Source organism: Amphibalanus amphitrite, unplaced genomic scaffold (assembly GCF_019059575.1).
Source record: "Amphibalanus amphitrite isolate SeventyFive unplaced genomic scaffold, NRLGWU_Aamphi_draft 001793F_arrow, whole genome shotgun sequence".
In the NCBI taxonomy this organism is placed as follows: Eukaryota; Metazoa; Arthropoda; class Thecostraca; order Balanomorpha; family Balanidae; genus Amphibalanus; species Amphibalanus amphitrite.
The window spans coordinates 1-16241 of record NW_024883286.1 but is presented as its reverse complement, the minus strand read 5'-3'; the positions used below and the strand labels follow the sequence as shown (position 1 = coordinate 16241).

The window sequence follows — 16241 nt, the reverse complement described above, 5'->3', positions numbered from 1 at the left end:
TTTTTGAATTTTTATTTCTTTAAAAAATATTTGGCTCATTGTTAAGAAGTATGCGAAAAATTACACTGAAAGAAATTTTTACTCACTTTTCTGAGTAATGACTGAGTTGCCATTTTGTCCAATGGTAAAACTCACTCTAAATCCGCGTACTCAGGTAAAACTCAGGGCGGAACGCAGGTAAAACTCGGGCAAAACTCATTGCAAGTGAGTAGCATGTGAGTAACAAAGTGAGTTGCCATTTTGTCCGATGGTAAAACTCAGATAAAACTCAGCAAGTACTCATGCGTAACTCATGTCCTACTCAGACAACTCAGGCCAAACTCAGGTATTAGTAAGTCATTACTCATGAAAAACTAGGAAGTAACTCACATGTAATTCAGCTGGTACTAATGTATAACTCAGGTGGTAGTACGGCCATAACTCAGGTGGAACTCATCGGTTATTCAGTGAAAACTAGGGCTGTACTCAGGACGTACTCACATCGATAACTCATACGATACTCGGGTGTTACTCAGGCGCCGCCTGAAACGGCTGATCTGATTCGTTTTATATTGGCTCAAGCCAATGTATAGGCTCACCACCCATGATAACAGCTGCCGCATCAGCATTATGCAATATGCATGCATGATGCTGATACAACAGCTACTACCAGGCAGCTAGTCTATATATTGGGATTGGCCAATATATAACGAATCATTGCCCAAAACCAGCATACATATCTGTATTATACCATGCCCGACCAACGTCTAGTCTTGCACTATTCGCCCCAGCCCTTACAAGAAATACATGTTTGTAGAAACGGTCGCATTGCGCTGTATTTCAATTCTGACACACGCCAAACTGCGTCGGGGGGGGGGGGGATCGACTCCACGTCAGCTCAGCTTCACTCTTTTGCCAGCTTCTCGACCTCAGTCTTCGCGGCTACAGGTGGCTGGCGCTCAGCATTGAATGGTGTGTGGAGCACATGGAATTGGATACACACAAACCACAGCGTGTTTCGCACTTAATGCGCCGTTTGTTGACTGAGCACAAAGTGCGCCGTCGCCCACAGCAAAAGACTCCCTTCCAAACCATGGATCCCCACAAGACTTCCGTTCGCTCCACGATGAGGCGGCACCGTTCGTTTTCTTCGGACTTGTTATGATAGGGGTGATCCAAATTTTCGTCACCCGTGTACGCCACCACTGACGCCTTCTCCGCCAAGATGCAGAGGAGGCTCAATGGGCCGTTCCCTGAAAACACAATAAAAAAGTCAGATTTTCTTTTGCCAGTAAGAGAAACGGAAGTTATAGGGCATGCAAGTTGATTGAAATATCAAAAGTTATCAAGTTACTTCAGCTCAAAATTAATGTTAAACCGCGCCGTGCTGGTGCTCTGTTTACCGTGATGTACTGGGGGGAGGGGGTCGTCTTCACGTCCCCTCTTCTAACTCGGCTGTTGGGGTTGGGCCACGTAGCGACACGCAGTAAGCGGCATTCGAAAAAGCATAAAAGATATTTAAGGAAATACTTGGGTAATTTTAAGGTCAAGTCAAGTGCCAGGTCACCAGAGGTCAGGAAAGGCCAAATTTTGCTTATTTCAATATTTTCGAAAAAAAAAACTGGTGCTTAACTCGGAACCAAAAGAGCTGCCCGCGGAAAAATGCAGTCAAAAGCCCTTTCGACGTTTTTTTTTTTTTTTTGCTGGCGTTTGATCTCAGATTTGACCTTAGGTCAACAATTAAGCCTCCAGAGAGCAAAAACTCTAAAAAAGCCGTTTTTACCAACATGTTTTCTGTAATACTTTCCACTCAAGAGTCACAACATTTATTTTGCCGTTAGCATAGTGTTCCTCTCGTCGGGACGAATGAACTATAATTAGACCTTGAAAGGCCGTTTTTAAAACTTGACCTCAGGTTGACCTGACCAGGTCATGTTGCATATCATTCGATCCAAACCGTCAAGCTGAACACATATGAGGTGTTTTATTGCACTAGCAAATATATTTTATACATGCCGTAAGGTTGATACTTGAGACATGGGAGTGGGACAGTATCAAAAACGCTATAAAATGAAATCCGTTCGATATTTTTTTGATATTTTACCTCAAACTGGTGTGAAATCGAGCGGTGAATTCCCTGAGCGAAAATGACAAAAATATCGAACGGTTTCCATGGCACGTTGCGAACGGTGCGATCGTCAGCGACCATTGAAATTTTTCTGATGTTAAGTCATTTGACGTGACCTGACCTTGAACGACCTGGGTCTAAAATTTCTTCATATGCAGAAAAAAATGTATGAGCAGGTGTGCCGAAAATGGTGGCGCTGCGCGCCGCCGTTCTTAGATATTCGCGAAAACCCTGAGGGGGCGGGGGGGGGGCGTAAAACGCCACCCAGCACAGCGCGGGTCAAGGTGGGATGGTCACCTTAACAGACGGGTTTTAGTCTCGCAAAACACTTCCATGGGCGTCCAATTTTAAAATCAGCTTGAAACAATCACATAAAATGTGTTAGGTATACTTAACAGTAATGGAAATAATTATGTCACGTCCAAACGCGTCTCGCCGCGGTATCTAATAATCTAATATGTAAGGAAGGTTGAAAATGCTCGCTGAAATCGAATAGTGTACGAAAATATGTGTGTAGGCATTAAAAAAAAAAACAGTCGGAAAAAAATAATAACAGTCGGAAAAATAATAAGCACAAACGAGACAAAAGAATCTTAAACGGTTCAGCGAGCGGAATTAAGACCATGGGCTCCACCACCGGGGGGGAAGGGTACGGGGGACGTGTCCCCCAATATTTTACATTTTAACATTGTGCCTATGGGTGCTGCATGGAAAGAATCGACTTCAAACAACCTTCGCCCCCCCCCCCCCTAAAAAAACATCGGGTCGTGACGGAGTTCTTGTTTAAAGAAGTAAAAAGGGTCAAATGAACGTTCTTTTAGGATAAGGACAACATTATCCCACAAACATGTGTTTTTAATTTAAATATAACATAACTCACCTCTTCTTTTTCGAACTATGCCGGGTAGGTATCCCTCAGTTTCTCGATCGATCTGCTCCGCCGTTCACGGTTGGCATCGACCTCCTGACCCCGGCGGGGAATGTCTGCTGGTCCATCAGTTCACCTCCCTGTTCTCCGCGGCGCATGCGATTGATAAAAGCTTCATCGACAATCACCGAGCTCTTCACAGATAACTTACCCGTCCCATCCTTCGCTGCACGCCTTCCCCGCTCCTGCACTCTCCTGCACAATGTCACAATAGCCTCAACAATTCAACGTGAACTACGCGAGTCACCGCGCCACAACGGACTGAAGCGCGCGCCGCGGTTTTCGAACGCAACGGCTATAATACTCATCACGCGAACTCACGCATCACGCAGGAAACTCACCCTGCCGCGCATGCGCGCATCTTCAAGCCGGGGGTACCTCACGCACAACTGCACGTGAATTCGCGAGAACTCATGCATTGCGCAGGAAACTAGATTTGCCCAAGCAAAACTCATTTCCGACTCAGTTCGAATTCACGAAACTAAGCACTCAGAACTCACGCATAACGAAGTCACCCTGGTGATGTGAGTTAGATCAGCCAATAAGTGAGCACCACTATCGTATTCACTGAGTTTCTTCATGAGTTATTACTGAGTAATGCCTGGCCTGAGTAAAAAAAATTTTCAGTGTAGGAAGGTGTTCTTTCTATAAATGTATTTATTTTACGTCACGATAACGGTTTCGAATAGTGATTTCGGGAGGGGAGCTTACAAATGGCGTGGTAAAGCTGCCTAGTGACATCACGGGTTACTGAAATTTCAATTCAAGTCTGAGTCATCTGAAAAAAGCGAAAAGAGGGTTCATTCAACCCTCTTTCCTATAAGCGCGAGGGTGAAAAAGGCTGTTTGGTTCTGACATTGTTTTGGACGCCAATGACCATAGCTGTCCGAGATGAAAGTTACAGGACGCATACATGGTGTCCTCCAGAGGTCTCACAACTTGTATATCTGGGAATTTGTCAAGGTTACATGAGGCCAGGTCGGTCACGTGACATCACTGTTATAAATCAATGGGGAAATATAAAAACTGTTATTTTGGCGCCGAGAATGATTTAAAACTATCCCACGTACATGGTATCGTGATTTCATGCACTCCTTGCAAAGTCCAATGCTTTACTTTTGCATTGTTAACCTTGCGTGACGTCATTTATGACGTCACTAGGGTCGTACGAGTTTTTCGTCAACAACTCTCAATCAAATAGAGCTAGAGAGTCGGGAAAGCCACCAATGGACTCGGGAAGACCTTCCGAATCGAATGATATGCCATATGATACACTTTGCCCAGCTTCGTGACCTGAGGGGCTCTGACCTGACCTTGACCCGAGGTCAACTACTTAAGTTGACCTCACCCTAGCAAAAAGTATACCATTCGATGCACCTGAGCTAGGCGAACACAATGATGCCAAAATCGCGGCTCTGCGGCCATTTTTTTGCGAAGTTATTTACTAAAAACCGAACCCGTAACTTCAGTCACATGACCTGAACCTGACCTCAGACGCTACCGGTTAACCTGAGACCTTAAAATCGGGTACCAATCGCTGCGACTTGTAACGGCACACACGCCCGTTTTTTCCGCGAGGCTCTAGCTCTATTAGAAGCGAAACGGCGTGCTGGGGTCGTATCAACCCCTCCGAAACCCATTTTGTTTGCCGGAAAATGAGGAACTTATAGAAAGAACACCTTTCTAATTTTTTGCATGTCGATTTGCAATGACATGAAAATTATTTTGAAAAAATAAAGATGTGAAAAATTTTGGTCCCAAAAGTCATTAGAGGCAAATGAAAAAAGATTAAGGTTTTTGCTCAACAATGAAATTTTTTCTTTGGAATTTTTAAATAGTAATATTAATTTTTGATTAATCGCAACCTTAGTGTTGTTTACTTTTTGTTGGTTGCTTAACCCGTTCTTGAGTTATAGGCCATCAAACTCACCGTTACATACCGAAGTTAAAAAAAATGTAATGCAATATAGCTCAAAAAGTTTTGATCTGAGAAGTCTGATATTTTGCCAGGCGTCTTTGGGGCCTATGATTACCCCTAGGACCGATTTTCATTAAAATCTGAGAGATGAGGGTGACGGGCCTGGTACGATCTATCGTGGAATGCCCCAACTGTGAACTATCCACTATTCAACCAGGTAACGTTAGGTTCTCTTCGTTTATCTTGTTTCCAAGAAATGATGCTATTTCATGCATCAAATTGCGAAAATACAGTGCAACTTGCCAGCTGCAATGTTGGCGTAGTTAAACGTCACTCGTCAGTTGTACGTACGATTGTATCAGACCCTGGTTAGTTACCGTCTAACATAGTGCCCAATTGAAGACCAATGTGCATAATAGTCTCATTGCATTCCGTTTGATCATGTTCAACAGAATCACTGAGCTTTTGGTGACCGCAAACTCGACAAAACAACCTCTTCAAATCCTCACTGCAATAACAACTCTGTTAGCCTGTTGTTTGCGAGTTTGAATAAAAGCAACTAAAAGCACAGCTTTTCACCGTCTGGCAATACTTAATCGTTCGCAAAATTCTTATGAAATCAGTCTTCGATCTCAGCATTTGAACGGCTTTAACGAACGAACATTGACATATTTTATTGACATAAGAGCATTAAAGTCGCTGGTATCAAGCATGGCAGGATTGACGAATGACCTACAATTGTTCGAACCATCACAATCCTTCACTGCTGCAACACTCTACACATAAAAACATCAAATATTCAAGTTTCATGTAGCACTGTAGTCTCCAGGGCATTCACGTCATCTCCCGTAATCCACATCCACCGAATCACTCGCACCTAGGCAGTTCCGCACCCTTATCACACATCGAATCGTGTCAGCCTCGAACGGTCGTTCTCCTGCGCTGGTTGTGTCGGCTCTCAGTCTCCGACGGCCGCGAGACCGCCTCAACTGAACACACAGCTTCGAACCACAGACGATGGCGATGTTTTCGTGCTAAGGGTTGTGGGTAGGCGTTGGTCATCGGTGTCCATACTTCAACCAGAGGCCCGATCACTGATCAATGAACAATCGTGATCACTGATCGATGAACAATGATATGTGTGACATGAGAGCTGCGACAGTCAAACAGAGACTTACGTCATCAATGCAGATAGAGTGACACCAGAACAGAGCCACCCGTTAGCGTTTGGACGGAGACCACCCTCCTTAGATGACCACAGTGCGGTATCTTCGGTGCCTAGCGAACGCAGAAGAACGTAGTGTGCTTCTGTGGTGTCGAGGGGTCACCAGATCACGTGAATCGCAGGCCAAACGAGGGCCGAACCGGGTCAGAATTGATGTCGCTGAGCGTCACAGGTGGCCGCTGAATAAGTCACCGGGTGTCCCGACTGGGCGTCACCTGACAGCTTTATGACGTCACCTGACTGCGACTCGCCGCTACCAGTTGTAGAGTTTGAGTTCTCCCTGAGGCGGCGGTACTCGGCCCGTGCTGACAATACGCTGCAGTTGCTGCTCCAGGCGCACCACGGGGCCGCCACAGCCGGACGGCGTCACCTGGGAAGGTCAGGGGTCACGGGGTCACCGTAGGTCACAGATCACGGGGTCATCGTAGGTCAGAGGTCACGGGGTCATCGTAAGTCAGAGGTCACGGGACTATCGGAGGTCAGGTGTCACCAGTCACAGGGGTTGTGTGGGAGCTAATATGGGTTCCGGTGTTAAGAGATAAAAAAGTCAGAGGTTAGCGTGGTCATCTGAAGAGGTCAAAGGTCATTGCAGGCGTTTGGATATAGGAACAGGACATAACGGGTACCTACATATACAGTCAGGAGGTCAGGGTAGGTAGCCTTAGCGGAGGAGGCTATGTTACTCAGTCTCCTTATATGCCGTAAGGGTACCACACACGGCGCCTCTGCGTATCCCGGCGCCCACTCTGGATCTCGGTAACGCGCCAGCTGGGTACATCGGGCAGCCCGACTCCCAGTGCGCCAATGGCATTAGACGGCTTTAACGACGTCTGCATATTTTCCACACTCGCAATATAGCGTTCCGTGAATCGTGGGCGCGGAATGTGTGGGGGCGAAATAGCGGCTGCGTGGGGTCGGAAAATAAATCAATTTTTTTGACGGAACTTATAAATAAATTCACGGGATAAAAGAATGTCATAAACGTTCATTGTTATGGTCTGGCCTAAGCTCACATACACCATCTGGTCTTCGGAGTAAGGATAGGTGCGCTAGGAAGTCTTTCACACATCAGTCTACGACAGCACATGTGACGAACAACAAATCGTAGCATACGACCTTGCTACATCGTAGCATACGACATTGCTATATCCATCGGCTTCACGAAATAGTATACAAAATACATAACCTCCACTAAAGCAGTCCTCCGTAGATTCACGTGAAGAATGTCTCGCATTTTAACTCAAACCTTCCAACCCTCATACCACCTCATAACCAAACCACATCAAACCACACAAAACTTATCAACGATACCCCAATTTCACCTCCCCACTCGAAAACAGCTCAACAATTCATGCTCGATCCCCACACCGATCTCACCTGCTGAACGCGCGCCAGGTACTGTGTCCGAAGCAGCTTCACCAGTTTGACGAACTGCGTGCCGTAGGCGGCGGACAGCGTGGACCCTCCCACCTCGAGGGCGTCGTACAGGATCGAAGCGGTCACGTCGGCTCGCGGCTCTGTCCAAGGGGGAAGGGGTGTTATAGTGCAGAACACGCAGCGAAGGGTGGGTGTAGCGGTAGGTGAGATCGGGATACAGACCGATGAACGTCGAAATGACTAACAGTGCTCGACTCGTTTGTTGGTATGATCTTCCTGTGCTTCAGATTGAGTTTCGAGTGGTGCTAATCGCTTGCGTCCATGACTGAAGTTTGAACACTGAAGGCGTAAGATAGCCTAAGAAATGATTACCTTTTCGGTGAACATCAGACTGAGGGGTCTGGACCCTGTGACATTTGCTCAGAAAAAAAAATGATGCAAGCAAACAAAACAAACAAGTAGGTGTATACATACCAAGCAATGAACACAATATTTCGAATGTCTGCGTATCAAAGCTATCACTAAAACCAGCTGACCGATGAAAGCACGTTGCTGCTTAATCACGAACAAAGCCGAGCTAAAGCGAAAAAATAAAACAATCAAACATAATGCGTCCATAAGGGTAATAATATGTGGCAACTGGCAATAAGCTACAAACATCGAGTGGCCTCAGAGTCAATCAGCGTTCAGTGCCGCGCGCCAAATCCCTGTCCTGGGGGTCGATCCGGGCCTCCCACCGGGCAGAACCGATTTCTTTCCTCAGGCTCAGGCTGTCTATTCAGCTGTCTTTGCGGACTAGTCGCAGTGCTGTTCATCATGGAAATCGGACCGCCCACCTGAGGCCGCGATCAGGCTTACCGCGGTGACTGTACCGGCAAGAAGCGGTGGCCCCCTGGGCAGTGGGCTCTGAGCAGGATTAGTTCCAGCCAGTAGGCGGACGGGTAAGTGGGGGCGAGGGGACAACGGAAACTAACCCCAAGACCTACCCACGACAGAACCATGTCGGTGGAGAAAAAAGTTGGCCTCAAGCAAGACCTCACTCACAACAGTCATCTTTCATATCCGCCCTGTCCGAATACCACTGCACAGTTGACGATTTGTGTTTAACCACAAGAAAATCAAAACTCACCCAGGTTAACGGTGGCCGCTAGCCAGCGCCACAAATGTTTCACTCCGAGTGGCCGGGCCGGTACCGCGCCGGGGGGCGGGGCGGGCGTGTGCTGCGGCGGCCGAGCGATCAGCAGCGCCACGTAAAGCCGCGCTATGCCCGACATCCGCTTCAGAAACTTGTCCTGTTTCTCCACCACGCCGTCCACGTAGTCGTAGCCGAGTTTCCTATAAAACAGCCCGTGAGAACGTGACTAGTGGGGAGAGGTCCCGACGGGCGGGCGCGGAGGAAGGGCGTCGTCAAGAATAGCGACCGATCGTACGAAAGGTCAAGGCGGAATCATGGTTTATATGAATTTGGTAAGATGATTAGATGTTAGCATTCAATTAGATAGTAACTTATTCGGGAGGTTTAAGATTACATCAAGACGGAATAAATCCACGAATCATCAGCAAGTTCTGGTTTGTGATGTGAAAAACGCGTGGTTGATGGGAAAAGAGCCAGCGATACCACACCATATTCACAATCACAGGTACTACTCTCACAGCCAGTATCATGTGGTAATACTCGGCGATAGTGCTGCGTAGTGTGTGGTACTGACCGGTTCACCATGCGCGGTACCGAGGGGTATAGGTCTCGCGGGTTTTGGCGATAGGTTTTGCCCCGATGAAATTTAGTGAATTTCTGGCTATATCTTCTTCGTCTAAAGCTTTTAAGGGTTGACGATGCAATCGATTTATTCGTACACATGTCTGACACATTATTACCAAAATGTGTCATGTGTCATGCATCCAAGTGTGGAACGATGTAGGTATATTAGTTATGTTCGTTTTTCTTAAGTTTGCCCCTCACTGTAAACGCCTTTTTGAACACAGCACGAGAATTGCTAGCTGAATTACTGAGAAAACTGGTTAGCGCACATTGTATTGCAGATATGAATAATATTTTCAAAAATAAGTTTTGAACACCGACGATTTTACGTTATGTTAAGCGCCGTGCAATTTATTCATTAGTTCAGATATAATTTCTGAGAAGTCGTCTAACCCTGTGGGGCTGTAGGTATTGGCAAATACGAGCTAAGAGTCTGTGAAATAGTAAATAACTTTGATGAAATTGATCGTCTGTGAAATCTGGTCAAATCAATGTGCGCCAACCAGTTTTCTCAGTAATTCAGCTAGTAATTCTCGTGCTATGTTCAAAAAGACGTTTACAGTGAGGGGCAAACTTAAGAAAAACGAACTATAGTGTGTTTACTGAATGTGACGACTGCAAGAGGCCTTAGCAATTTATCACGCACAATATGTATTTAGTTTTTCTCCCTTCCATTCTAATAGCAAACTTAGGCTCTGTGCTTTTACAATTTAACCTTGTGATCATGAAGATGTAGATGTCTTCGAAAGCTTAAGGAATTTAATTTTGTATACATGTTATGTCTGAAACCTTTGCCAATATAATCGGACAATTATCAACATCTCTCAAGAAAACGATCCGAAAATACGAACACACAAATCGGAAGCTCATAAAAGCAGAATTCGCACTACGGTTCAATGAACAATGTCTAAATGTCTGAGCTACTATACGATCCTCTAAAATGGCTTCATCGTACATCGATTAGTTTCTGAGATGTTGCCGGTAAAGTCAAAGGCAGAACCTACCGCTTAAAGGGACTATCCCACCTTTAACATGGGGTTTGAGTTGAGATAGCCAAGTTTGCGGCGAGGTTCAGAAACCACTATCTATCTAGGTTGCAACCCCCGCGGCCTCTTGGTGTTGAAGAAATTCGTTCCCTTCATTTGAAAATGGGCCTTGTACAAGGCCCTATCTTCAACATGGAGCGACCGTTAGTGTGACGTCACCTTGTTTAGTCATTCTGATTTAAATGGGTTTGTTCGTTGAAAAATCGCTTAAAACTTGGTCTGAACTTTGTTGTGGTGCCTACAGAGTAAAAAGAATCAGCTTTATGACAGTAATGTGGCCTGGGGAAGGAGGTAATTTTGGGCTGTGACGTCACATATTTGAAAGTTTGTGTTTGGAATATGGGAAGCCTAAGATGTTTAATGAAAAATAAATGCTAGAACCGTGTTCCTGGTCATCCAATCTATAAAGTCGGGCACAATTTAACTGGTTTTAACAACATTTTAGAAGGTGGGATAGTCCCTTTAAACCCGCATGGAGAGCCGTACATTTTGGTGGGACTGCAGTTATATCGTTAGGGGATCATTGGTTACACACTACAGTATCAGATGGACTCACCGGACGGCACCAGTTGTACTTACTCACTGGGACTACTGCGGTACCAGGACAAGTACTCACCGGTAGTACTGTTCGTTGGTGTCCCCGTCCAACTGCTGCGGGTACATCGGTACCAGGTACGGACAGCGCGCCTGGCAGTGGGCCACTGTCAGCTCGGTCAGCTGCGGGAACTCCAACTGTAGCGCCAGCAGCACCGCGGCCAGCGCGAACGCCGCCTCCGGCTTACTGGACACCACGTCCTCTCCCTGACGCTGAAACACGGGGGGTCAAATAGCAGGTCAGAGAGGAACTGAAACACATACCAGGTCAGAGCAGGGCCTGACAAAATCCGGAGCTGAAACATAGGGTCACGCAGCAGTTCAGTCAGGGTCTCTCTGACGCTGAAACACGGAGGTCAAACACCAGGTCAGAGAGGCGCTGAAACACGGGGGTCACATACCAGATCACGCTGAAACAAGGGGTCACATACCAGGTCAGAGAGGGGCCTCCCTGGTGATCAAACGTAGCGCCACATTCCAGGTCAGAGTGGGTCTCTGTGGCCCTGAAACACGGAGGTCAAACACCTGAGTAGAGAGACGCAGGTAGACACTTCTCTGACCGCGTGCCTTGCGTGGCGATCGTTGGATAAAGAGCGATTGCAGTAAATCTGGTAAAAGGCACTGACAGGACGGTACCAGGAAGATACAACACCTACTATACAGTCGGGCTGGTGCGTGGTAGTGGCCGGGTAGCACTTCAAGAGTTATGACACCCGCTTTAACGACAGTTTGCTACCATTTTGAAAAAGATCCAACAAATAGCCAAATACTTCAGTGAACTTGCGTGTATGGTTTGATTACGAGCGAGCGAGCGCAGCGAGCGAAGCGAAGTCTTTTCAATATAACGGAAAAATCTCAGTATGAGCGGCCCGGCCCGGCCCGGCCTGTAACGCTTTTGAGAGGCTTATATCTCAGCAGCCGCTGGACCGATTGGCCTGCGGTCTTTTTTGCTGGGTAGCCCCATCCCTTCTACCCCGTAATTGACTACTTTTTATACATCTCAGTGACCGTCGTGGCACGTGCCACGTGAAAAGTCAAGGGTGTTAAAGCTGTTTTGCAAAAGTAGTGATTTTGAGAGGCTCATATCTCAGCAGCCGCTTGGGCGATTGTCTTGCGGTAATTTTTGTAGGGTAGCTGCATCCCTTCTTCTAAAGGTCGGATACTCTTGATCTATGTGACTGACCCCCACTGCACGTGCAAAATGCAAAAAGAAGAGGTGCCAAATTTGTTCCCATTTCAGTAACTCGGTAATTACTGGGGCGATTTCGCTGAAACTTGGCATACATGTAGGCACCCACCAGGCAATGCATTCCCATGTGTTGCGGTTAGGGTGCTACTGCACATGCGCACGTGCAGGGGGCGCTTCCAGATCTCGAGAACGGCTGGGCCGATTGCGCTCAAATTTGGTACGCGATTGAGGACCGGTTAGTAGGGTGCCGTGCAAAAGTCAGTTTGGACCCCGTTTGCACGTGCGCACGTGCAGAATGCCGCTTCCAGATCTCAGGAACGGCTGGGCCGATTGCGTTCAAATTTGGCACACCGCTAGCGACCGGTTAGAAGGGTGCTTTGAACAAGCCAGTTAACACTACCCTCTCGCCTTTTCGCACGTGCAGGGCTCACTATCTCGCTCGCTCGTTCTTCGCCCAAAAGGCGTTTTACTGGTATTCCGTATATCAATTATACGGAATATCTAAATATGAAAGAATATGAAGATAAATTGTATTTCACAAAATGAAAATGTTCACAGCTTTCAAGCTCGATAACGCTGCAAGGAATTAAAGCTTCATAGGTTATCAGGTGCAGCTCAATCGAAAATATAATGAAATGGAGCTCAATCGCCACCGCGGGCCTGCAAAAAACAGGCGGTCAGCGATAAAAATCTAGTGGAGCTGTAACGCTGGCGCGTTTCATTTTCCCTCCCCAAATCAACCCGTTCCCAAATTCATCCTTCAAAACAGCAGCGCGCCGGCGACCGGACACCGCTGACCCGCCGACCATCTGGCCGACACCGGACGGCAGGACAAACACGGATCTGAGACTGCGCCGCCAAACGCCATTATCCTGCGGCCCTTACAGAGCCGTCTCACCGTCGCTGACCGTGGAAGGGTTCAGCAATGGGTCCCAACCCCGGTCAGGGGGGGGGGACGGATGGACAAAGGCACGCAGCCTCCTACGCGCGGCGAACGGACACCGTCAGCCTGGGAAACAGGACACGACAGCGCCGCTGCGGCAGCGGGAGGCCGGGGCGCCCGGGACCAAATTGACCACCGGTATCACACTTCAAAGGCAATTTCTTCAAAACACGGCTCGAAATAGCACATTTCCAGGATGTGCCGAGACTGGCGCCGACAATCAGCATCGTGAAACTGGGACAGCCGACGGAGTAACAATATCCAAATTCCAGCATGGCACGGCACATCCGCATTCCCGGGCCCATCTTCCCACGCTGGCAAACCTGGCCGGCGTGGCAAATCTGCCGGCATCGCCAGGGGCAGAAGATTCAAATTCACCTATCGGCGCCAGAATATTTGAAGGGAGGAGGAGCACCCAGAGAGGATAGCAGTCACCATGGAAACGGCACGCCGGAGGCTGCACAGCGGAAAAACGCATACGTTTCGGCCCAACATAACGTTAAATTTAATAGAAATCTCACCCTTTCGGCAACCAGACTCAGCAGAAAATACAGAAGACTGGTTAGACGGACAGAAGACCTGGAAAATTGGCCCTTACTGGAAATTCAGAGAACAGCAGAACTCGGAAGAAAGAGGCGGAGCGAAGACGGCAACTCTAGAGACAGCCCGAGGCAGATGGAGCTCCAGCAAAACTTTGAGGATTTTGAGGATAGAGAGTCAGTTGGAGAGTCGGAGGCGTCGGGGACGCTCACAGGCGGCAGTTCAGTTGGAGTTGGAGAGTCGGAGGCGTTGGGGACGCTGACAGGCGGCAGTTCAGTTGGAGTTGGAGAGCTGGGAAGTGGAGTTCAGAGGTGGGCGAGACAGTCAGTTTGTAGCGGCAGGATGGAGAAGGACAGGCGATGGAGGGAGTGAGTTCGAGCGGAGAGGAGAGTTTGAGAGGAGGAGTCGGCGGTGATAGTTCTGGAGGAGGAGGATGGAGGACTGCCTGCCACTGGAGGACTCTGCGCCGCTCCGCCGTTCTGCCGCCCGCCACCACCGCTCCGCGGGCTGCCGCCAACTCTGCCACCCGTCCGTCGTCGCTGTGCCGCCCGCTCGCCGATAAATCTGCTGCCAGCCGGCCGTCAGCCCTGTCGTCCACAGCCAACAGCTAAGCGGTAGGTCGGCACTGGAGGTCATGAAGCTGCTTTCCTATCATAATCCTTCCCCAATGTGCCCCGCCTGCTGCCCCGGCTTTTCTCTCGCCCCGGGGATGTAATTTTATTTAGGCCTGTTTGGGGGGGGGGGAGATCTGTACGTATGCGTGAGCGTGTGAACTTGTATGATTGAGCGGCCTTGCGCCTTGATCTGGAGATAAAAAATGGGAGTGGCTGGGACATGTTATGTACGTATGCGTGAGCGTGTAATTGTTGAATGAGTTAACGGCATTGCTCCTTGCTGTAGGGTATCAAAAGGGGGATGGTTGGGATATGTATCATTTTGTCACTTAACAGACTTAAATCTGCAATTTTGTCTAAAGCGGGGTAGGGCTGGTCTTGAATGTGTGCGTGCGTGAGTGTAAATGTGAGCACCCGGGCGCATCAGAGTGACGGACCATTGGGACGAATTTTGGCCTTCATTACGCGAAAGGCGGTAGAACTTTCTTCAAAATGCGTGTGATGCTCAGCTACGTTCGTCTCGGTTACTCCAGCCGGTTGTCTAATATTCAGTTGCAGGCTCAAAGGACGGCACTTTACGTAGTAGCTATTTAGTTTAAAGTTGACATAGGTAATCTGGCACTCTGTTTTGGGGATCGACTCAGTTCACTATGGTTTATGGCTAGTTTAAGTCTAGTTTTGCTTATCTTTGAAAACTCTGTCGTTTCACTGCTAGTTTCTCTTCCTTCGTTTTGGCTGAATATATCTTGAAAAAGTACTCACATCTGTTGGGGCTATTTGGGAGGGAAACATGAATGGATTAACTTGACGAGATGAAAGTGCTGAAGGAGAGAACGAGAGAACTCGGACTTCGGAGAGAATGGGAGGGCCGAGCAGAACACCGTTTCTGCCACCGTTCACACGTTGGCATGTTTTTTTTTTTTTTTTGGAACACAGGCACCGGTGGGAGGTCACACTACATCATACTGGGTTGTTGTTGTCCTCGTGGTTGTTGTTTGATAGAGCTCTGATTCGAGACCATCAAAGTAAACAGGCATTTGCGTCGGTAGTACTGTCAGGTTTTTTCGTAATTATGTGGCCGGATTTATTATTTAATTATTCAGCACGATTTAGTATTTATCACGATAATTTTTTATTTAGCACGATGGGATTCAATTAATTTTGATCCAGTGCAAATCGACGTACGTTGCAGTATATACTCGATCGCTTCAATGTCCGGTAAACGTTGTTTATTTCTCACTATCTGTGGATTAGCGTAACGATAAGTTTTGAGCGTTTTAGCCCCAAAAATCCATGCGTAACTTCATTCAGTATGTAGCGTAACTCAGTGCTGAACGACGAGTGTCTTCTAGGTTTCAGGGTTGGTAAATATGCGAAACAAAACCCATAAGTCATTAACGACCAAAAAATTTTCATTTCCGAAATTGTCATTTCCGGCGGGTTGGGTGCCCGAGCTCAAGCAAAAGCCAGTCAAATTTGACGTGAATTAACGTATGCCCGAGATGATTAGTATCTGACGACTCAGTTATGATTTAAAGTATATTTAATTGGCCGGCATTGTTTCCGCTCCACTATCATTTAATCGAGACGTGACCTACCTGTGAAATTAACATGCTCTACCTAACAGTTAACGTACCTGGTTGTTTCCGGCATATACCCATAATCATCATTTGATTTCACGAGTCTGATCGAGTTGTGGCCAGAACGATTTTGCTAAGCTTAACGTTTAAATTTGCCCGAACGCCGCTCATTATCTCCGACAATTAAACGACGATATCAATACCGTTTATGACGATTTAAATGTCTCTGCACGCAACCGTCCGGGCCATCAGCCGGCTGCGGCCGCCGACCGGCTAATCCCAGGAATGTGTGTGAAGGAGGGGGGTTTGCCCGCTCGTGGGGGAGGGGTTACCTGGCGGATGATCAGGACGGTGACCCGCCGGCGCGCCGGCGGTGGGGGGGCCGGCGCCGGTCGCGGAGAAGAAGCGGCCATCTTTGGGC

The 16241-nt window shown here is 47.7% G+C and overlaps 1 protein-coding gene across 1 annotated transcript; it reads right to left on the bottom strand.

The window, feature by feature from the left end:
- Positions 1-5607: 5607 nt before the first annotated feature.
- Positions 5608-11168, bottom strand: LOC122375196 (nucleoporin GLE1-like). The gene is made up of 4 exons (XM_043354447.1): positions 10977-11168; positions 8685-8890; positions 7556-7695; positions 5608-6548 (listed from the first exon to the last, which is right to left on the bottom strand). The coding sequence occupies exons 1-4, from the start codon at positions 11021-11023 to the stop codon at positions 6432-6434; spliced, it is 510 nt and encodes a 169-aa protein (XP_043210382.1). The 5' UTR covers positions 11024-11168; the 3' UTR covers positions 5608-6431.
- Between the last annotated feature and the right edge of the window lie 5073 nt (positions 11169-16241).

Excerpts from the sequence above, each read along its gene's own strand:
- LOC122375196 (XM_043354447.1), bottom strand. The coding sequence starts at position 11,023 with ATGTACCCGCAGCAGTTGGACGGGGACACCAACGAACAGTACTACCG. Across the intron at positions 8,891-10,976 it reads ACCAACGAACAGTACTACCG|GAAACTCGGCTACGACTACG; the intron begins GTGAGTACTTGT and ends GCTGTTTTATAG. Across the intron at positions 7,696-8,684 it reads AGCGGCCACCGTTAACCTGG|AGCCGCGAGCCGACGTGACC; the intron begins GTGAGTTTTGAT and ends CCCCTTGGACAG.